This window comes from Mizuhopecten yessoensis, unplaced genomic scaffold (genome assembly GCF_002113885.1).
Source record: "Mizuhopecten yessoensis strain PY_sf001 unplaced genomic scaffold, ASM211388v2 scaffold716315, whole genome shotgun sequence".
Classification (NCBI taxonomy): Eukaryota; Metazoa; Mollusca; class Bivalvia; order Pectinida; family Pectinidae; genus Mizuhopecten; species Mizuhopecten yessoensis.
Window position 1 is genome coordinate 8,462 of NW_018480055.1, and position 24,682 is coordinate 33,143.

Consider the following 24,682-nt stretch of genomic DNA (forward strand, 5'->3'; position numbering starts at 1 on the left):
GTTGCAAACAAACAAATCTAAACATAACCACAAGCTATCAGTATCGACAGGTCATTTTTATTATATTATACATATTTGGAACATGTTTCAGCTTTGTATCCTGAAAAGTGTCTTGTTGTTCCACATCCAGACAACGTGTTTAGAAAGGACTTGAGGCGTTACGGGTCATTTTTGGCCTCATACAAAGTGAAATATTCAACTTGAATTTATTTACCATTTTCTATTATAAGCATCATATTGGTTTATTGGGGCTATCTTTTCTTGGTGCATTTTTTTCCAACGCGCATTTGTAGATGCCCTACCATAGCAACACAATTACGTTGCTTTGCAAAAATAGCCAAAATATGTTTTTTTAGGCAGTTAGCATGCAGAAATCAAAGCCTCCACATATGACAAACAAAAATTCCTTTCTACAAATGAACACTGTTAAGCATGTCGAAGATTGGTATGCGCAGGATTTCAAAAAATGTAAAATGATTAGTTAATTTCCTTCAAACTCGCGAATTTTCAACCAAATAGAGCACAACAGACGATATTCACGCATTTTATCATGAAAATACGTGTTGTTGTCTCATTGTAATGCCATATCTCCTAAACAAGTTGTCGAATGAATTTGATACTATTTTATATACATATTTGCGTACTTGATGTATTCTCGATAACGAATATAACTCTTAAAATAACCCTTAACACTCCTGGTGCTTTGTTGATCGGCGTGTAAGCCATAACCGAACAAGGGAAAGAATGGTATTCAGGCACAGTCCTTGAATGTATCCAAGACACTGACGGACACATATTAGCTGTATATAGCATTTTATATGATGGATATGAAGACTGTTATGAAGTTGATCATTTAGTTGAAGATTACAGGAATTTATCTGTCAAGTTCATAGACCTTCTATAACTTAATTAGGATATATGTACATATACTTTTATTTCCCAGTCTACATATGCAATGATACATTATATAACACAAAGATTTGACAGAACATTGAAAGTACATAAACAGTAAATGTAATATTGAGTTGTATTAATCTTTTAGGTACCAGTTAAATGTACTTACACAATTGTCATGTTGTTCCAGATCTAGACGACATCTGCAATAATTTGTTGTGGTACATATGTAACTGTAAGAAATGAGACGATACCCGAGCAACGACCAGAATGGTACACACGCACAGTTGTTGAATGAATCTGAAGCAGTGAAGGGCACATAACGGCTGTATACAGAATTACTGAAGACTACAGGAATGTATCTCTCCACATATCGGCATGTAAACATGTAAATAGTCATAACTAAAGCAGCAAACTGGTATTAAGTGTTTTATAATAACTGACAGTACTAAGTTGGTTTCAATTTACATCAATGGTAAACATAAATGCTATTTCTAAATATGTATATGCTCAGTAATTTAGGAGTGGGACGACTGGTTCTTCCGTTGTCAGTATAATGTGACCGGGTGGGGTGTCCTGCTGGGTGTCTTCGGCAGTATGTTTCAGTGAGGTAGCACTATAAAGTCGGCATCAGTTCCGCGCTATCATAAGGAGATAAACACGAACTATCGCACCCTCCCAAAACACACACGCATACACTACATGCATACATGGAAGGCCGTCCTAAATGACTATAGCTGTTAGGGCGTTAAACAGTGCTTAATCAAATCAAACCAAACCAAACCAAACCAAACCTGGCTAAGGGTAAATCACGGTTCGGACACCGACACACGTTATGATATGGTTCATGGCAATAGGTGTCTTTTAGAAAAGGCCATTTCAATATGTTTTTTACAAATTTCAAAGAATCTCTGCATGAAAGCAACACAAGTGTTATATAATATAACTATTTAACTCAAGACGCAGAAACCATACATACATGTATATACAATACAGTAACATTTAGAAACAAAATATTCGCATGGGTAGCGAAATCAACGTTATAATTCAATTGTAAGGCAATCCAGTCCTCCATCAGTAATGGTTTCTTTATCTATCGAGCTGAACATCTATATGTACTGTGTTAATTCAGAAGAAGTTGTTTGAATATGTTGAACACATTTGACTCCGGTGACCTTAAGTATGGGTGAATGTCATTCATTTGGACTAACCCTCTTTGCCTGAAAATGTTACTCGTCCTTTACCATCATCCTGGGCATTTTGGTTATTTAGAATAAGTTGGTTTAACGTTTACAGCGCATTTATGACATTTTACAGACGTTTTGAACATGTTTAACCCCAGTGACCTTGAATATGGGAAACGTCAAAACTCTGTAGCCCTTCACCGCTGCATGCTACTGGCCATGTATCATCACCCTTGGAATATGTTTATATTATTTTAAGACAGTGATCCTTGCGGTTTCTGATATGGGCGAACGTCATTCATTTGAATACACATGATAGACTTCCACCAAAAAGGTACTAGCTTTAATGTAACTTCTTAATATATGACTACAAAATCTGCACTTCATATGCATTGAATATCTAGCACATCAACATAAAGATATTAAAAAACAGTTTGTACATATTTCTGTGCGAGTTTTCCGCCCTTCTCGTTCACAATTCCAATGATGGGTCAATAGCATATTTAGGGTAAGCGAGCTTATGCCATGGGTAGCTTCTGTCGTCCGTCAACTCTTTCTTTAGAACGCTACTTATCATGAACGGTTTTGTATATTTTTACTAAATTTGGTCTGGAGCATCTTTGGGCCAAGGGAATGCCATTTTGTATAAAAGGTGGGTAAGGTCCATTAGGGGAAATATACCATACAGATTACGGAATTTTGTTCCAATTTTGTATCCATCAAATTGTTTTGTAGTGCCTGTTATTATAAGGGTGTAATCATTGGAACATAATGGCTACCAGGCAGCCATTTTGGATTTTGACCTTTTAAGTTTGTTCTCTATATATCACCAGACATACTGGATGGATCTTTCTGAAATTTGAAATGTACATGAATGACCGACCATGGATTGCTATATCTTAACCTCAAATCAAGTAACTTAAACATATCCAGGTTAGCGATACAGGTCATGTGAGCCTCTTGTTTAAGGGGGATATGCTGCACCTGGGCGCGGTTTCGTTTTGTCGAATTATCTTCATTTTATTTAAATATAAGTCAGTGTAAATATGTCTTAGTCATATATAACAATATGCATGATATTAGATAATGTATTAAATAACTGCGATATTTTCTTTTTATTCATATTCTAAAACGTTTAGTTGGTCATTCCACAACGCTATAATATATGCAAAGTTGTTAAATGTCGCCATCAATGCGAATACATGTAAAAACCAACGTCTGCCTAGCTTCACAGGCATGTTGACATTGATGTATATAATTATTTCACATTCATTGCGAAAGGTAATTTACACTTGAGTTTTCCTTAGAATTGCGCGACAATTACGACATTAATGTTAGATTAATTAAACAATTAGACATACAATACATATCAAGGTAACATTTATGTCAAGTTAATGCATATTACAGAGTGAAATGACCAGCACACGGCTAAAGTTTCAGATTGTTAACAAACTAACAAAAATGGAACATATTGTACAAGGTGAGATGCTGTGAACTGCAATGGTGCTATAAATAGGTACTGACCTCCTTCTACCGATATGTAAACAGTGAGTATGTTAAGAGTAGTTGGTTTACCGTCCTATTGACAAGTAAGGTAACTCAAGGATTTTCCTCCATGTGTGTACTATGTGTGTTTGATGTTTCATATGTTACTAGTATATTATAAAACAGTGGTTTCTGCTACACTATCGGGGATACGTTGTTGACTGGTAAAAGTGTTTAACACGCTGATTTTTTAATAGGATTAGGCTAGTGTAACAAAAATAATAATATACAACATTTAATGTAGCGCCCTATCAAGCTACAATAAGCAACCTTAAAGCGCTTTACAGTTTGGTTTGGTTTGGTATTGTTTAACGTCCTATCAACATGTATGGTCATTCTTTAAGGACGGCCAACCCTGTGTGCAAGATGCATGCGGTTACAATATTAACCATTCAATGATTTCTTTAGGCTTAACATATGGCGATTCTCATAGAAATATTTCCATTTATGAGGTGGCCAGAACTTTCAGAAGTGGAGCTCTCTAGTGTCAGTAGTTCAACTAACTAGAACCCCGTAGAACCCGGAGAGCCCGGTAGAGCTGGGTAGATGTATTTGAACCGCCCGGGCCGCCTTTTCTTTTGATGTCATGTCATAGCAACTGTATAATTTTTACATGTATTAACAATATGAATGAAATGATGAAGAAACATATCATATTCTACAAATCAATACTTGCCAACTCTCCCTATTTTGGATGGAGATTCCCGATTTTGAACCCTGAAATTCAGCATTTTCAACTATTCCTATTTTCTATTATCTGATGATTTCATCTGAAAGAACAACTCAAAATATGCCACTTAAAGTGTCATTGTCCACCTTGTGGTGTACATACACACATTTTATTGATGCTTTCAATTCCAAGCACCCGTAATCACCCGCATAGAAATTTCAAAATGTTGGCAAACAGGCAATTTCATTTCAGTAATATTTACCATAACTTTAGTATGCATAAACAATACCTACACCCATCTTTGTAGCCCAAAAACAAAAGATTCAAATATCCCTACCTCCCTACCGTGACGTAACCCATATCTCGACGACAGAGCCACGGAGTGATCTCCCTTCCTCAAACCCCCTTTTATGGAGCCTTAAGGCAGCCGGGATGAGGAGGCAGGGGGAGGAATACAGGGTGGGACTCCATAAAACTATGGTAAGTATTACATCATGAAAATTGGTTTTACTTCAAAAACCTTAATTTCATTTCAGTAATAATTTCCATAACTTTAGTATGCGAATTCGTCTTACTGTAGTGGAGGCTTCGAATCCAGGCAGACCAGGCTGACGGAACAAACTCGAGACATGCTCAAGGTAGGGAAAAGGTTCAAGGAACCCCCCTAATAAAGCCCCGAAAGTAATTAAAAGATGGAAAACCTCCCCGTGAAACGAGCAGGTGTACCACCGTGGTGTCTGATAGCATACTATTTAAAATCACTGAATTACTGTGGAGGAACAGCCACAGACTGTGCGACTACCACCGGTCCAAGGGAATACAATCCATCAGAATGAGAAGCCAGGGACCGGAGATAAAAATCCGTGAAGGTAGTCTGTCCGCGCCAGAAAGCCGCGGGCATGACCTCCTGAAAGGGGGACCCATTGAGGAGGGCCCTGATCTCATGAGCTCTCACCTTATACAACGCCCGAACCTGATCATCCGAGTGGTCGTTACCGTACCTTACAGATCCATCTAGACACTGCTGAGAGGAGATATCCAGTTGACCCTGCTTAATGGGCAAAAACAGACGAGATCGAGGACCTCCACCTCCCCCTGGTTTTATCGAGGTAAAGCATAAGCGCCCGACAGGGACAGAGCAACCTATCCCGTTCCTCAGACCCAACGAAGGCAGTCAAAGACGGAATCTTAATCGGATCGGGCGAGAAGCCAGGAACCTGATTCTTAGCCATAAAGGCAGGATCAGTGAGAGGGGTAACGGCAGAGTAGGGATATTTGAATCTTTTGTTTTTGGGCTACACAGATGGGTGTAGGTATTGTATATGCATACTAAAGTTATGGTAAGTATTACTTCAAAAACCTCAAATTTATGGCTATTCGAAATAACACGCAGTGACACAAAAGATAAATGTGTGTGCTGTATTAAAGAGAAGCTCAAAACGCGCTTACGTCTATAACATATATGCTTCATTACAACCGGGTGATTGGGTGGCGCAGTGGATTCATAGCGCACTTGCCTTTCATCAAGGCGGCTGGTGTTCGATTACCCGATCGGACGTGAAAAAGTAAGGGGTTACCTGCCCGACCGACTGGGTACTCCGGCTTCCTTCCGCGTTTGCATCAGTTGTAAAAACTTGCTTCATAATTGTTGTAAAACAAATGTATTACAACTAGTTATTTGTCTAGTTATAGGTAAAAAAATACCCGGCTGTTACATTTAAAATATATATATACATAACAATATTATGCCAATTTAGAATTAGAAATATAGCAACTGTCAAGTACATGTACAGCTAATATCGCACATGTGACAGTACCACGGAATTAGATTTTAATTCCGTCACAGTACTTGTATTATTATCTGGGTATTTACTCACCAGTTCAACTTAATATTAATAAGTACATTGTAAAACTCTGATATAACTAAATATTGTAGAATTTTTAGGCATGGAAATATTAATTGTGAGGATTTTATTATTTCACAAAAACGATGATTTCCAATTCGTATAATTATAGCGCACAATAAAACACTGGACAAATATTACATGTAACTGAAGATTTTCAAACATAAATAAGCTATTGGATTTGGAGATGCCGCGGACTCTTGGAGTGAACCGGAATCAGTAGTCAAACATAGGCCAATTAATTGTGTAGGTACTGTTATTATAAGGATGCAACACAGTAAAAGTGTATCCTCTAAAAAACACCAAAGATTGACAGACTTACGACGTGTCGTAATAGAAGCACCACAACAATATCACAGCGACAAGATAGCGGATAGTTAAACGTTAGTTACCTTCAAACATAACATCCGTCGACTTTAGATTTCTTGCCGTTGCTTTCCCTTTCAACTACTGAATCATTGCATAATCTACATGTACAAAGTATTACTCGGGGATGAGGGCTTGTCTAGATCTCAGTGGTAGGGATCAGGTCGGTCGACGGACAGTTTCACAAAGCGGTACTCGTCGAATGACAATTATATCGGGATTAAATCGTTATAAAACAACCATTTTCTAACATACTTTCATATTTTTTTCAATTAAAAAATATTTGCAACAGGTGCGCCAAGGTTGGGTAATGTGATCTCTTGAATCCAAAGACAGGACGGACGAAATGACACAACAAATGAATTTGTTTGACATCAAATTTAAGACTTTACGCCCTGCCAGAAAATTACACGTTGTTCTTGCTAGTAGTATTTACATGTACATAATTATCTAAGGTTCTGTTATTGAGATATCAGTTTTCTTCTCCGTATCAAATTTACTGTTGGCGTTTTTCTAATAGGACACAATGGCCAATTAACTCATATTATTTTAAAACTTAAGAAATGGGTCATAACATCAACCTAATTAACGGCAGCTTTGGATAATTCTGCAGATGTACGCAAAATGTCGTTAAAATGGATCAAACAACGAAGCCAGCGAAAATTATTGTAAAACCCCCTAGTAAAATAACATACAACCAAATTGGATAATGACGTAACGTTTAAGTGTACGGCACGTCATTGCATACAACATCTTTCATACATTTCTACATAATTTACTTTAAATCATCTTAAAGTTAATCGGAAATGTTATAAAAACAAATTTTGATATACCGTGAAATAGAATTTCCCACATTTTTATTTCATATTAATTTTATACTTTTTCTTAAAATGAATAGCAAATTTGCCGAAATTCCTTTTTTTTCTGATATAATCAGGTTAAAGTTAAACATGAAAAACGACCTGCATAAGTATTAAGCGAAATATTATATCATATCTTCAAAATCAGCTAACGAAATAATATTGCAGTATTTTGAAATAAATATCATCGTTTATGAAATTGAAATTTCGTTCAATTTCATCACAAAACTCATCATTAAAAATCATGAAATATATCTAGAAATGCATGGAATATATTGTCGTCGCTGTTACCATCCAATTAAAATATTGGGAAAAAAACTGTACTTTTGGCCTCTACTTGTGATTTGTTGGTTTAGACACACTCATCCCCTATGTAATGCCAACTGGAGTTTATTTATTTAACACGACACAATGCGGCTGCAATTTGTTTCCTTTTATGACGTCTGAACGTAAACTTACCTGTGGTTTACGGAAGGTATTTGTTGGCGTAAGTTACGTGCGGTTTTGGGCGTAACTTACGGGTATCCGTAACTTATTTATGTGCACTAGTAACTTCGTACGGTTTACGGGTACCCGTAACTTTACGTACGAGTCGTGAAACGGCACCCAGCAACTTGTGTGGGAATACCCTGCAGAACTGGGGATTTGCGTTTGAAATTTTGATCAATCCTGAACATATACTGTCCTCAAAATTATTTCTTCTATCAAAACCTACTACTTGTTTACGCTTAACACTACCATTCCTCATATCAAACCGAATGAACGCCTACGTTACAAGATGAACCTTACACACACACAAGTGATTGAACCTTCACAAAATGAACACAGCACCATAAAGCTGTTTCGTCCTTGTAGGACTCATCAGTAATGCTTTTGGCCAAAGAGTTGGAAATAAAAATTGTCTAAAGTAATGTTAAACAAAAGTCCAAACAGACCTTAACGCTCACGTGAATTACATTGATTTAGAGTCAATTTTTACAAATGTTTTACGAGATGAGAAGCAATAAGCACATCTGGGTCTTGAGAAGATTTTGCTGAATTTTTGACACATGCGTTAGGTAACGCGGGTGTCTAAGGGATTGCGCACACTACGAAGTTTGCTTAACGTGGAATTGCACATTTCACACTAGCGCCATTTGTGACCATATATGGTATCTCAGGCCTTATATGGAATCTGATATCTCCTTATATGGATGTCATTCATTCACTTTTCATTCATATGCAAATGTTTTCGGTTTCTGACGACATGTCAAATAACGAGGCTGTTATAGAATCTACCGACTGTAGTCAGATTCCCATACCATCAAAAAATAAATTCACGTCTGGATTCTTCACAAAATGAGCGAAGAGAAAAGTTCGAATTAGCCTAACTTCCAAAAATAACTCCCTCGTGGAGGGCAAGCTCGGATTTAAGGTGTTCACTGTATTTATCCATGCGCGAAATTTGTTCCGGGGGAAAAATAGAAACAATTTCAAATCTAACTTTCAGCTCAGAGTTCTTTTGATAAACTTAAATCATCCTATAGACATATAATACGCAATTGTATTGATACTGAATTGTGGAATGAAATTGAAGTGTTTGTTAAAATTTCAAAGTACTACTTTGTTTGCCAATCAGCACGCGACAACACGGTATTTATGATCTATTTGAATGACACAGCTTTGCAAGCAAACAAATCATAATGCGCGCAATGCTTAAGTGACGCCATTTTGTGGTTAGCCAACGAATAGGCAGAGAAAGCATTCACTTCGATACTTTCTTAACTAGTCAGCTTTATATAAAAAAAAATATACCTCTGCAAATAAGCCTGCAATTTTACCACTGACCACTTGAATATGACTACTCTTTCCATAAGAATTTAGAAATTCTCTCCAAAATATTCTGTCCATTTCAGTAGTGTGTTGTAAGCACAGAATATATCGACAAGACCAATACATTTACACCAGATGCAGCAGATTACAATACAATACATTTCAAATTTTGCATGTGGTCAGGTAATACTGTGTTTAAAACAGGAAATGTTTTGAGGAAAAGCTTATTAAATTGTCGGCCGCTTGAAATCCCTGAGCACTCATCCCTTTGCTAGCCGATTGATACTCTCATCGAGTATCTCGACGTGTGAACCAAAGACTTTTGTAAAGATTGCGTGGCAAGGTACGTACTGCTTCTGAATCGGTAAATAACATGTTAATTTCTTCCAACACGAACAGTGACTAGATAGCGATACTTATGTGCCTTCAATCTAAAAATAAAACAAAAAAAAGTCTAAAACTAAAGTAGCCTCAGTGATGCAATATTTTAAATTATTTTTCTTGAGTTTAAATTCGCCGTAATAAATTTAAGAAATAAATAAAAAAAACACATTTTTCAAATATAAATTGCAGCAGAATACGCTTGAATAGAAAGACACGACTGAAAAGCACTGGAGCACATCACGCCGCATAATTTAGCCATTCCCGTGTTGTCGGTTTGCAACAAATATAAGCGACCGGCCTCGATTATATTCTGAACGGTTTGCTGTTCTTAAAACTGCATACCCGACGCTAATAACTTTTCTCACTCACTTAAAATTCTGAAACGTAATATGTATGAGAGTACAAATACGATGTATCGTTTGAAGTGATTTGACAATCGGCAATTCGACATTATGTTTCAAATGCGATATTTTCTTTCTTAATAAAGCATATCGGACGTATGTATCCTTGCTTCGGTAAAAGGACAAGTAAATGAAGACAATATACTGAACCTATAAATTTGTCGGATGCGGTGATTGAACAAGATGATCAGATCTAGATCTTCTTACGGCGCCAACAAATGTACGTGTGCCCTATGTGTGACTCGCTTATCAGACTGTACTTTTTCAACTTCAATGGGTCATCCAATTAATTTGACCCCTCTGTCCATTAATGAAACAAATCATAACATTGGTTTTGATTTTGTTGGTTTTACGTCCGCTATAACGGCCTTTCAGTAGACCAGAACATCTAGATAAGGAAAAAGAAGGGACAAAGCATGTAGAGAAAGGAGAGATGGGGAGAGAGTAGAGGCGGAGAAGATAGGAGTCGTCTGTCCTATAGGTCCTTCACGGGGGAAAATATAATTTTGCAAGACGACTCCTGTGACGATAATTTGTAACATGACGTTTATCCGAGGAAGACCCTGAAACCAGCCAAATCAGTTTAACCCTAGCTAAAATGAATTTGATTAAATATATTTTTTGAAGTCCGTCTAAAATTCTATTAAATATACCTAACACTTATTAAAGGTCTAAACTATCCTAACCTCTGTGTCGGCGTTACCACGCCTACTCTTTTTCGTGCGATGTGGACAGACTCACACGGGACACAATTTTAGGTCCAATCCGACGGACTGTGTGTAAGCGATTCGTGTTTACTACTGTGTTGTGCGAATGGTTCCTACGGGCTGTAGCGTCGTTGACCACGCACCTTTGCACTTTGTTATCAAATGTCAAAACGCAAATATGGGAACTGAAATAACAAAATTGATTCACCTGTTAGTGGTAGCCACAAGTTGTTCCGTTGGAATAATCTTAATTCTAAAGAGTCATGATTTATTAGCCAATAGTCTTCATATATTTGAGAGTCTAGTTGAGGAAAATGTTTTGACTTCTAGTCAGGGTATTGAAGATTGTTTTTCTGGTTCTATAGACGTCTTCCCTGACCTTATGGCATTCCACCAATCCTCCTAACGTTGCAAGGCAATATTTTAGCCATGCAAGGACCGAAGCAGTCCAACGACAGTTACACCTTGGTTTGATGATAACTGTAAATTTGTGTATAGGCGTTATAGCCGTGCTTTGAAAACTTTCAACGCTGATCTGTCGAGTGTTAATCATGAGCGGCTTGTTTCTAGTAAGCGAGCTTATAAGGTAACAGCGCGTAGACTAAAACATTCCTACTTGAACGTGTGATATGATTGAGAATATCAAAGTTCATCAGCCTAATTTGTTTTACAAGAAATTTAGAAAAGGTTCCAAAAGCAAGCTTAATGCCAGTATAGACGAATTTTATCATCATTTCAAAAAATTAACAATTCCTTCTGGTGAAAGGATGTGATGATATTCAAGTACTTTATGTGAGGAACTTTCCGAAATTCTGAAAGAAGAGATAGAGTCAGCTATTAAGAAGTTGAAAAGAGAGAAAAAGTCACGGCACTGACGGAATTCTTAACGAGTATCTTATAGAGTTCAAACAGGCTTATGTTCAATGCTAAACTGGAGGTCGGTTATTTTCCAAAAGTTTATCTAATGCCTTAATTGTCCCTATTTTTAAAAAACGTAACACGTCAAGTCTGGGCAACTACCGTGGAATTAGATTGCTTAGTAATATGCTAAAACTATTTACTTGTGTTTTGAACACCATATTAGTCCAATTGGCTGACAGTTTCTACGTAATTACGGATGCCCAGTTTGGTTTTCATCCTGGCTTAGGTACGGTAGATGCCACTTTTTTGCCCTTCACTCCATTATCAACAAGTCGCTTTCTAGTAAGTAAGAAAAAGACTTTACTGTTGCTTCATAGACTATATTAAGGCTTTCGATACGGTAGAGAGATATAAGTTATAGTATAAGATTTCTAAACTTGAAGTCATGGTAAGCATTTAAATGTGATCAAATCTTTGTATATCAAAATAAAATCAAGTGTAACCGTAGATAGGAAGTTATCAGAACAAAACCGGGGTGCTTTTCTCAGAAAGTGTTGACGGCCTACAACACATGTTAGATGAATTGTTATTATATACTAGGAGGTGGTCTCTAACAGTTAACGTTGAAAACAAAATTGTAGTTTTCAGAAAATCGGCTGTATTACAGAAAAATGAAACATGGCAGTATGATGGTGTCACACTTCAGTCTGGAGATTCTCTTTCTTATTTGGGGCTCAAACTCAATTATAATGGTAATTCTAATTTAACGCTGAAACAATTAGCGTCACAGGGTAGGAAAGCCCAGTTTTCTTTTAAAAGATCATGTAAATATGTGTTGTTAAATTTCTGCACACTGTTGTCACCTTTTGAGACATATGTCGGCAGTGTAGCCAACTATGCTTGCGAGGTGTGGGGTACACACAAAGCGCTTGATATCGAACAACTACATCGAAACTTTTTTGTAAGAATATTTCAGTTCGAAAATCTACACCAAACTCGAACAAGGTATTTTGAAGCACATCAACGTTCAAGTTTTACCTGCAAGTTATTTAGAAGTTTGTCATTCATTTAATATGTATAATAGGATGCTGATATTTGGCATGGATGTTCTTGTGGGGTATACTATTGATGAAGTGAAGTTAGAATTAATAAATAATTTCAAATTTTTGAAATTTTTGACCCGTTTTGTTCTGAACTGTTTTGAAGCACATCAACGTTAAAGTTTAAACTGCAAGTTATTTAGAAGCTTGTCATTCATTGAATATGTATACTAGGATGCTGATATTTGGCATGGAGGTTCTTGTGGGGTATACTATTGATGAAGTGAAGTTCGAATTAATAAATATTACAAATATTTTAGACTTTTCACCTGTTTTGTACTTAACTTATTTGAAGCACATCAACAATAACGTTTTAACTGCAAGTAATTTAAAAGTTAGTCAGTCATTAAATATGTATACTAGGATGCTGATATTTGGCTTTTGTTTGTTTGATTTTGTTTAACGTCCTATTAACAGCTAAGGTCATTTAAGGACGGCCTCCCCTGTGTGCAAGATACATGCGTGTAGTGTATGTGTGTGTATTTTGGGAGGCTACGATATGTTCGTGTTTGTCTCCTTGTGATAGCGCGGAACTGATGCCGACTTTATAGTGCTACCTCACTGAAACATACTGCCGAAGATACCTAGCAGGACACCCAACCCGGCCAGATTATACCGACAACGGGTTAACCAGTCCTCTCACTCCTAAATTGCTGAGTTAGTTAAGCAGGAGTAGAAACTACCATTTATTCAGACTGTGGTATATATGTCTCGGCCAGGGGACATAATCCTTGCGGTAGACAGGGTATGTTCTTGTCTCCTTGTGATAGCGCGGATCTGATGCCGACTTTATAGTGTTATATCACTGAAATATCATGCAGAAGGTACATGTACCCAGCACAGCATTCCGCCCGGTCACATTATACTGACAACGGGTAAACCAGTTGTTGCCATTCCCCTAAATGCTGAACGTTAAGCAGGGTATAACAACTACCACTTTTAAGGACTTCGATAGGTCCTGTCTTGTGGATAGAACCCATTGCCTTCCTCATTTGGGCAAACGCTCAACATTGCAAGGCACTAGAAAATAAAAGGTAGTTCGAAGTAGTAAGAAAGGTAAAGATCCCAAATATTGCAACGGGTGCAGCAGATTTGTTTTGGTCGCTTTTATGTTCCCAAATAGAGGACACCAAAGCAAATCCCCAATTCTGCAGGGGCTACCGCATTAGTCGCCTCCTACGATACATTCAGTGGGTAACAGCAGGTGTATTCTTTTCCCGATCCCCGCCTGCCAGGGTGTGGAGGCGGGGAAGGACAACCACGATTCTATAGCTAGGATAACATTACGTTTTACAGAGTGTATTACTTTGTGTACTACGCATTGATGCAATTTCAACCTTTCTAAATTATCAATACCGGTTCAAAATATGCTAAATGAAATTCAAAATAAAAACCATGTCAACAACTTGTTTTTACACCATTTTTTCATAGTCTCTTTAAATCAGATCTCTCAATTGATTTACATGTGATGTCACCTGTACACATGTACACACATACACAGGAGCAGGATCTTAAAGTCATACTCAAATTGTAGCTCATATGTTATTTGACGATCGTTATGCACAGTCGAACGAAAACATAAAATTGATATTATACTACGTTATGATGTTGAATCGTATCTATGTCTTTTTGGCCAGTTTCATTTGTTTATGTAACACATGTATTTGATAATCTGATGACGTGTGCAGACAATAATCCCTCCAATCGCTTTGAAGGAGGAGGATTTTAAAACTTAAGCTCTTTTCCCGTAGTTGGCCTTGCCCTGTGCCCAAAATCCTCCAATTATACAAAATCAAGTCCCCTTTACCTTCAGAACATCTATAATTATTTTGGTTATAATCCCTCTATTCACACAGAAGAAATTTGATCCCAAAAGATTCTGTGTGAATAGGTAAAAATCCCTTCATTATTAAAAAGATTTTAATTATTTTTCTCCATTTGCCTTATTGTTCCAATACTTCTGCCCCAAACGGTATCGCAGCCTGCAATATTGAGTCATCTTTCCCTTGTTCCAGACCCAATTTGGTGTAAATGCTTTCATTTGCACAAAAGGAGAAATACTTTCCTTTATTCCCCCAGGAGTGGGAAGGGGCACATATCCCTTCAAACCAAATTGAATTGACTCCTCTTTTCCAAAAGACATTCCAGAATAAGTTTGGTTAAAATCTCTTCATTTTTTACAAAAGGGAAATACTTTTAAAAATAGCCCTCGATACCCCCTTCTGGGCCCTGCCTTGTACCCCCAGGAGGCCACAGCCTCCGTCTATACAAAATTGAAACTCGAAGAATGCTTCATCCCATATTTGGTTTAAATCCCTTCATTTGTACAGAAGGAGAAAATGTTTCCTCTATTTCCCTCGAGGACCCTTTTTCAAAAGATGCTCTAGACCAACTTTGGTCAAAATCTTCTGAGACTAGAAGCGTTTTAAAGGATAAATGTGACGGCCGCGCCACGCCTTCGGGCCAGGTAGGCTTATAAACCAAATGACTCAAAAGGGGACAGCAGATAAATGTTTGTTTCTTACATGGAATGTTAAAAGACAAAGATGAAACTCCCGGCAGTAGATCCTACATTAGTCGCCTTTTACGATATACACGCAGCGAGATGCACAAGGTCTATTATTGATTTCTTCAAACTCCCTTACGTGTAGTGTATGCGTGTCTGTTTTGGGAGACTACGAAATGTTCGTGTTTGTCTCCTTGTGATACCGGAAAGGAATTTCATTGTTAATGTAAAACAGAGAAGTACACTCCTTTTTTATGACTTAACGTTCTGTACAGTAAATTAAAAAAAGACAACGAACATTTAAGGGTCCCTGTTCCACTGTTTAACGTTCTATTAACAGCTAAGGTCATTTAATGACGTGTCTCCATGTGTATTGTGTAAGCGTGTATGTGTGCCAGATACAGGATATGTTGGTGAACTTGACTCCTTGTCAGATCCGCGCTATCTCGCTGAAATACCACACCGAAGGCACACAGCACATCATTGGATTTTTTTTCCAGTATGTCTTTAGCTTTTATGATAATGTCTGTCAGGGATTGGCTTCGGATTGATATACTAACGTTGTGAACGGTTGAGCTACCTGTCAACAGAGGTACGAAGTCCCAACCTTGCTGCATTTGAATCCACAACAAAATAAAATAAGTTACTGTATATAGGGAAATCAATATTGCAGCGCAACAGGGATCCTTGATCGCGGACAAGAAAGCGCAAAAAGAAAAGGCAAAGTGTAGCAGGTTATGCCATTGTCCCAATTGGTAATGATTTCTTCATTTACCGAGATGTGAATATTTATTTCTCAGTATATCTACTGTAAAAAAAAGTATCGTAATATAGAAAAATGACATTTTCCCAACGGATTGGTTTGGTTTAGTATTGTTTAACGCACTATCAACAGCTGTGGTCATTTTATGACGGCCTCCCATGTGTGCAAGGTGCATGCGTGTAGTGTATGCGTGTGTTTTGGAAGGGTGCGATATGTTCGTGTTTGTCTCCTTGTGATAGCGCGGAACTGATGCCGACTTTATATATACAAAATGTAAGTGCTACATGTACCTCACTGAAACATACTGCCGAAGATACCTGACAACGGGCGAACCAGTCGTCCCACTCCTAAATTGCTGAGATTTAAACAGGAGTAACCAACGATTACGGCAACATGTCAAAATCAATATTATTTTTTTATTATTATCTAATTACAATCTGAAAAGTAGAAGGTTACTGTATATGTTTCAAACATGTATTACACTATGCATTGATGCGGGTTTTGCGTTTATGTAAATAAGAATGCGTAATGTATGAATGACCTATCAAAAGCGAGCGAGAAGATCTTCGTCCCGGCACCGATTCTCACGAGATGGAACACTAGTTACATAATACAAGTTTTGAATTTTTTTTATCGTGTTCTTTACGGCCCATCAACACGGAAGAGGTATTTCATGCCAGTAAAAGGTAAATACAAAACCTTAAATTATGAAAATGAGTCGATGAAGATTTTTTTTTTATCCCCCGCTTTCAACGAAACTGGGGATATTAATTTGGGTGTGTCCGTCTGTCTATCACTCTTCGTTTCCGTGCAACAACTACAACAAATGTCAACTGATTTTCTTCAGACTTAGTCACAGGGTTTAATACTTTAAGGAATCGGCCAGGTTCGACGACCACTTTCAGAGGACCCCATTGGGCAGAGTTATGGCCCCTTGAATAATGAAAAACGTCATTATCGACCGCGCTTTGTTTCCGTGCAATAACCAAACACAAATGTTAACCCATTTTCTTCAAACTTGGTCACATGGTGAAATGCCTTAAGGGCTCGGCCAAGTTTGATGACCACTTTTAGTTAACCCATTTGGCGGAGTAATGACCCCTTCTATAACGGAAAACGTCACTATCTGCCGCGCTTCGTTTCCGTGCAATAACTACATCAAATGTTAACAGATTTTCTTCAAACTTGGTCACAAGGTTAAATGCCTTAAAGGCTCGACCAAGTTCGATTACCACTTTCAGGGGACCATATATCTTCCGTTTCTGTTCATTAACTCTCACAAATAGTATTCGATTGTCTTCAAACTCAGTTATAGGGTTCAACGCATTAAGGGCTCGGTCAAGTTTGACAACCACTTTAAAAGGAATCCATTTGGCAGAGTCATTATCTGCAGTTTACGCTTAATAACTCTAGCAAATATTAGATGAGGCTTTTCTTTCTTCGAGTTTCAAGCTATACATTATTTCTCAACAGCACGATACTCGCATGTTTAAACTTAACCTCAATAATGTTTACCTACAATATGTGCTGAAAGCGGGGGATATAAATTCCACGAATTTTCTTGTTTGTTTTATCCTTTTCTATTTGATCAAAAGCCAGATCAACAGTAGTTGCTTCAGCTGTAAAAAAAGATGCATTATTGGGTAAACGGCAGAAAAAATGTGTTGCCGACAGCACAAGCTGCTGTAACTTCCCCTTGAACCTTAGAGCCGTCGGTATATAAAATCGATGGAAATAGAAGCTATAGAAGGTTAAATCAGAACGATGAATTAATAGGGAGAGCAATATGTAGTGTGTAAGAAAATGGTGATATTTGTGCATTAATTTTATAGAAACATTATACAGTCATAGTAAATGTTACACCGTACAGAATCATTACTGCAGGTGGGAAGTATTCAAAGTAGAAAATAACTGCCCTAGCAGTTAGTAGTTAGTACGGTTCATGTATTCTCCCGGATATGCTGTTTATTTACCTTGCTAGTATCTTTTTTCTTAGTTAGAACTCAGATGGACTTATTTTTTTATGCTAATGGGCATGTATCGGAGAGAGCTAACCTTGCTTTTCTATATACAGTAGTTTATGCGAAATGAAGGGATAACTGACCGGTCAGTTTGATTTTGCTATGGGGCCCTCCGAATGAAAACTTGTGATGACCACGGCGTATTCTGTTCTCGTCTCTGTCGGTACTCGGGGTCAAATGAGATACGTGCGCTATTACATTTTTATAATTTATAATATTCCTGGGTTCAGTTAAGTGGTATGATTTAATTATATTGATGAAGTAAACATTTATTTTTATTAACATGCAAGATTTAAATATATATCAAAATGACGGTTCAGGAGGAATAACCGAGGAAGGAGAACCTACTTATTTATAGTAAATAGGATTGCATAACAAAAATACTTATTAAATCGTAATGTTTCAACAGTTCATGTTTTCACTTATAATGTATGATCATGCAACATTTTTTTATAAATAATTAATTTTCAACTTCAGATAGTATCGGAATACGCATTGAAAACGGGGGAAAAGTCATTTGTGTACGTTGTAAAAAATGGCGCGTACTGCCGATAATTATGGCTTCTTTTTCATACAAAAGGAACTGACTGAAGAAAAGTTGTCTCAACATAAAAAGGGTTCAAACCCCTGCAGGTAGGGCGTAAGAATTGTACCTGCTGCCCCCAATTGCATGATCGTAAGAGGCGACTATATTTGGGACCTTATCTCTTCTCTCCTTTCTAAACAACTTTCTTTTTCCTAATGTCTCCCTTGACAATGCCTCACTTTTGGCCATTTGTTGAGCGTTCGCCCCTGTGAGGAAGGCTTTGGGTTCTGTCCCCTGGCCGAGACATACCAAAGTCTTTAAAAATGGTAGTTTCTACTCCTGCTTAACGCTCAGCAAATTAGGAGTGGGACGACTGGTTCGCCCGTTGTCAGTATAATGTGACCGGGTGGGGCGTCCTGCTGGGTGTCTTCGGCAGTATGTTTCAGTGAGGTAGCACTATAAAGTCGGCATCAGTTCCGCGCTATTACAAGAAGACAAACACGAACATATCGCAGCCTCCCAAAATACACACGCATACACTACACGCATGCATCTTGCACACAGGGGAGGCCGTCCTTAAATGACCTTAGCTGTTAATAGGACGTTAAACAAAATCAAACAAACAAACAAACAAACAAAAAGGGTCCATTTACAAATATGATTTGATCTCTGTACATTATTGAAAACTTAGTCATCACACACAATAAACATTTCTGGTAAAACCACTCCGTACATGTACATGTAGAATATGTGTCAGATATGGGGTTAATTTTACGTAGTAAAAAGACAGTGAAAATGGGAAAGAGAGTATACATGAATATATATTATGCATGGTCTAGAAAAAAAGTAGCCAAAGAAATTGAGTTGTAACAAAATAAATCACAACATTTCTTTTTTTAGGTCACCTGAGACATAGTCTTAAGTGACCTATTGCGTTCGCCTTTTGTCCGGCGGCGTCCGTCGTCCGTCCGTAAACAATTTACATTTTCGACTTCTTTCTCCAAAACCCCTGAACCAATTTCAATGAAATTTTGCAGAAACCTTCCTTAGCCAAAGGTCAACTAAAATTGTGAATTATTTGGACCCCAGCCCCCAGGGGCCTGAGGGGCGGGGCCAAAAAGGGTAAAATTTACTAAAATTTCAAAAATCTTCTTCTCAAGATCAAGATATGGTAGAATCAAATACTCTTCCTGGATAGAAGGGTCTGAAGGTGCTTTATTAAAATAAATTGTGAATTTCTTGATTCTGGGGTATCACGTTTCCCCCTGGGGAGGGGGTAAACTTTACTATAGCTTATATAGGGAAATCCCATTTTGGACCAACATTTGTTTAATTGCCATTGGAAGTAATTCAATTTGGCTTAGCATTATCTGTTTTGGATAGCAGTTTGATGGTATGCACATATCAGTCCTGACTGACCCCCCGGGGCTGATGGGTGGGACCAAAAAGGGTTAAATTGACTGAAATTTCAAAAAAAATCTTCTCCAGACCCAGATATGGTAGAATCAAATGCTCTTCATAGATGGAAGGGTCTTAAGCTGTTTTACCAAAATTGTGAATTTCATGACCCTGGGGTCTCGCGTTTGCCCTTGGGGAAGGAGGGGGTTGACAGTTTGATACTTTGTAAATTTTGAGCCATCCCTACCCCAAGGGCTGTATGGTGAGGCCCAATGGAGTCCGTGTGCTAACATAAAATTTCTTCATTTTCCTTGTTAGGAATCAGAGGTGCTAGTATCAAATACTTTTCAGTCTTAAATCTGCATGCTAGATATTGAATAAGGTGGTTTTATTGTTTTTTGTCACTTTTTAATAATATTTCTGTTCATGTTAAAAACAAAAATCAACTCTCTGTATAAATATATCAGGTGACCGTTAATGCATATATATACTCTTGATGAAAACATTTGAAAAGGGATATTCGTCTCTTGGATATTCCTTTTTTACAGAAAGGTTTGTCCCATGGTTGGGGGAATGTGTTTAGCCCCGTATACATTTGTAACAGTCACATTCCGGTAATAGATATTTCCTATAGATAATGCCGAAATGCCAACAAATATTTCTTACTGATTCAATAAGTTTCAACACGGACTTAGAAATCATATTAATTGGTTTCAAAGTGCAGTAAGAAGTTGCAGATGCCTGACGGCCCCTCTGGAAACTGTTTACTGCCTCATTTCAAAACTGTCACGTGACGTTATTGGCGCTTTTTAAACACGACTTTCCCTAACAATTTAAGTCGTCAAACTGGACACTTGGAACGGACTATGCATATGGGAGGTAGCAAGCTAACATAAGTGGAAGCGCACACAACAAATATTTAAAACAAAATATGGCTCATCACATGATGTCCCTTTAAATGCGCATTTTCTCTTTTTCAGGACATTCGGGAACGCAAAATGGTGCGATTGAAAGCTGTATATTCCCTGGTGTTTGTAATGACAGTGTACGTGATGTACGAGTTCGATAGAAGAACAATCTCAGACTCCTTGGCAATTCCACAGTACTTCAGTCCCATAGGTATATCGCAAAAGATCGACAGAATACAAAGAACGACATCTGTTCAAAAGCCAAATCGACTGGTACAGGTAGTAGACTGTGTTAAAATTATAGAAGGCGATGAAATGGAAATTGATAAAGCCAAGCACATTACTCAACAAGATCTTGGAATTATACCCGAACAGACATATATCGAATTTACCAAGGATTGTGACACATTCAAACAAATGAGAGGTTACCCGGGGGAGGAGATGGTATCGGAGACAGAAAGGGCATTCCCTATCGCTTTCAGCATTCTCCTTTACAAGGAAGTCGAACAAGCCGAGAGGCTGCTCCGCGCCATCTATCGACCACATAACGTTTACTGCCTTCACGTGGACCTTAGTGCCTATCCCATCGTTCACCGGGCTGTTACGTCACTTGCCAAATGTTTTGATAATGTGTTCATAAGCTCAAAATTGGAGGATGTGATATATTCCGGTATGACTAGAGTGATGGCTGATTTAAACTGTATGGCAGACTTGATAAAATCGCCTGTGTCATGGAAATATTTCATCAATACTCCTAGTCAACAGTTTCCGTTACAGACAAATTTAGAGTTAGTTAAAATATTAACAATTTATAATGGTTTCAATGACATCGAAGGCATCACCCAGCCTAATCGAATGATGATGAGCAGAATAACAAACAAGCATGTAGTTAGAAACGGTAGGATGGTGATGACGGCTGCAAAAATGGATAAACCACCTCATAATATATCTATCGTCAAGGGTAGTGCTTACGGGGTGTTTAGCAGGCAATTCGTTGAATTTATACTTCATAACCAAGTATCAACGGACCTTCTTATCTATCTTAATGACGTTAATAGTCCTGACGAGTATTACTGGGCCACGTTAAACCATGATCGGGTAATCGGGGCACCTGGAGGTTACACAGGTATGTAGAAAACAGTTACGCGGAGATTAAGGTAATAACATTGCATATAAATAGGTTTAACTTCATGGGTTTGTTTGTGTAGGGTTTAGAAGGGCTATTTCATTAAATGACAACCTGAAAATCGAGCCGATACTGAAAATATATATATCCTAACGAAAGATTACGTAGTTGAGAATGACATGACCTGAAGCCAACGTCCAGTGTAGTCAGTTTCATCTTTTGGAAAAGCCGGTGACAAAAATAGCTACGACCAAAAAAAAGCAAAATCCGGGCGTTTCAATGAGAAGTAAACATGTACAGCATTTCGCTGTCGACCGATACCACAGTGTCAGTTATGAGTCCGAGTTCACACATAACACATTCTTGAATTTACATATCGCGAGAAAGAATTAGAAGTATCATAATTTTTCCTCTAATCAGATATGTCTGTTCACATTTGGTTTTGAATGAAAACAAAAAGGTTCAATAAGAGCATGCACGCACTGAGAGAGTACCGCAGGGAGAATTTCAAACCACAGAAAGTAAGATATCAAAAAGTTTAAACGTAAAACAGATCACTAATTTATAAGGTTGTTTGAGATGTTGTTGGAAGATGACTTTGATTCATAATAAATGTATATACTTGTATTCCAGAGTGGCTAGGTGAATAAAGCGAGAAGTTACCTTCTCTCCTCGGCTGGAATTACATATTCGTTAGCTAGGAATTAACCGACGGCTGCCTCTAAAACGTACATGTACGGCTGTACAGTTATGAATTCTCAATTACCTTTTAAATATGCCAAGAAAACATTGTCTCTTGTCAATTTCATGACATGAATTGTTCATAAGGAGTATCAACCTATATAATCATGGAGAATTTTGTGACAAAATAATGACACCCCCCCCCCCTTAATTGTCCCTTTAATATACACTATACACGCAATATGGTCATATGAGGTGGGTGCCGAGGAAGACATCGCCAAGACAAACTGACAAACTGGTTTAGAGATGAAAAATAGGAAAGATCAAGATCAAAGTCTCGCAATAGGAGCAGAACATCATTGTCGTTCTTGCATGTCCTGTAAACATAATACACAGATGAAATACCAGTAATTATTCACCTGCCCTATACAGCCATTCCGCATCCATCTGGCCTTATTGTTATTAAATAAAAAAAGAGATGTAAGGTGACGTTACTTCGCAAGTAGCGTGTTTAAAAGCAGACTAGACTCATTTGCAAGGTCAAACGGTTCGATCTAGGTTGATGATATTTGGCCAGTAGCAAGTTTGAATAAATAATTTAATAACCTTGACTTCCTTTATATGTCGGAATTGTCAAATTTGTTTAAAACAAAACAGAACTCTTATGGTGATGAATTTAGTGCAAATCGCATGCATGCTCGTGAGCGAGAGAAGAGATCATATATGTTGAAATGATTGCCTAAGACTCAATTCCAGGGTCACAATATCAAGTTGTTTGAAACAGCACAAATGATTTCTTAATGTCCAAAAACATGATAATTAGAAAACAGCTCGATGTAACGAATTTCCAGGTTCAGCACTAGGATGGAGCTTCGTGTAAAATCTTTAGAATTTTCCATTTGTATGGTACTGGATTGCATTGTCCATCAACAGTGCAACTTTTTGATGTAGTAAATTAGAATCACTAGACAGTTATGAATATTCATTTTCTATATTGTTTCAGGTGATCCAAACAAAAAACCTTTTCTGGCAACATATGCAAACTGGGGAAGAGGTTGTCATGGCAAGCATGTCCGGGGTATTTGCATATACGGTTTAGGTGATCTCACGGAGTTGGTATCGCGCCAGGAGATGTTCGCCAATAAGTTTCACTATGATTACCAGCCTATAGCTCTGAGCTGTTTGGAAGAGTGGCATTTAAATAAAACATTTGCTTCCCTTCCATTTAAATCGTATTACTACAGACAGTTACCTTTCCTTACTGGCCATTCCATAAAATAACGGAAATTGTATTGTCATTAAAATTAAATACTAAAGACATCTGATTTTGTTGAAGAATACAAATATGTGCATGACGAAAAGAAGGATGCACTCAAATAATTGCTGTAGATCAGTAACAGGTTTGAGGAAAGAATAAGCCTGTTGAACCCCACTGTATGATAGTAAAAGGCAACTAATGTGTCTCTCCCTGTTGAACCCCAATGTCTCTCCCTGTTGAACCCCACTAATGTGTCTCCCCCTGCAGAATCGGAAGTGGTTTTTTTATTTTTTTCTATTTAGAGGACATTATGGAAATCAAGATTACACCTGCTCAATCCAGATATCATTTAGCGGGTCACTTTGCCATATTTTGTATGTATATTAATGTTGTAAAGTGTGTCAACTATACAAGAATTAGACTCCTTAAGGTGACCATAGTGCCTATCAACCAAGTGTATTAGAAATGAATGTGGATATGGATATTTCCACGATTAATTTATGAAACGGAACATTAACAAGGAGGCGTATTTATACGAAATAATGGGGCTTTTAAATGACATTATATAAAGTGGTGTTTTCTTAAAAACGTTTTATGCTGTTTTCATTATATGAAACAACATACAAAGCACTTCACTTAATAACACGTACCTTTATATAATGCTGTGTAATAGCATATCACCAAATGTATATTTATCAATCTAGGTTACTAAATGAAATATATTCACCCCGAAGGACAAGTGAGCTGATGTCGTGGCGCGGTGTCCGTCCGTCCATCCGTCTTTTCTTTTAAAAAAAGTACTAGTCC

At 37.6% G+C, this 24,682-nt stretch overlaps 1 protein-coding gene across 1 annotated transcript; it reads left to right on the top strand.

Moving 5' to 3' along the window:
* The first annotated feature begins 3,503 nt into the window (after positions 1 to 3,503).
* LOC110442973 (beta-1,3-galactosyl-O-glycosyl-glycoprotein beta-1,6-N-acetylglucosaminyltransferase 4-like) lies at positions 3,504 to 24,109 on the top strand. The gene is made up of 3 exons (XM_021486877.1): positions 3,504 to 3,625; positions 20,883 to 21,936; positions 23,621 to 24,109. Exons 2-3 carry the CDS (start codon positions 20,901 to 20,903, stop codon positions 23,896 to 23,898), a joined length of 1,314 nt encoding a protein of 437 aa, XP_021342552.1. The 5' UTR covers positions 3,504 to 3,625; positions 20,883 to 20,900; the 3' UTR covers positions 23,899 to 24,109.
* Positions 24,110 to 24,682: the final 573 nt, after the last annotated feature.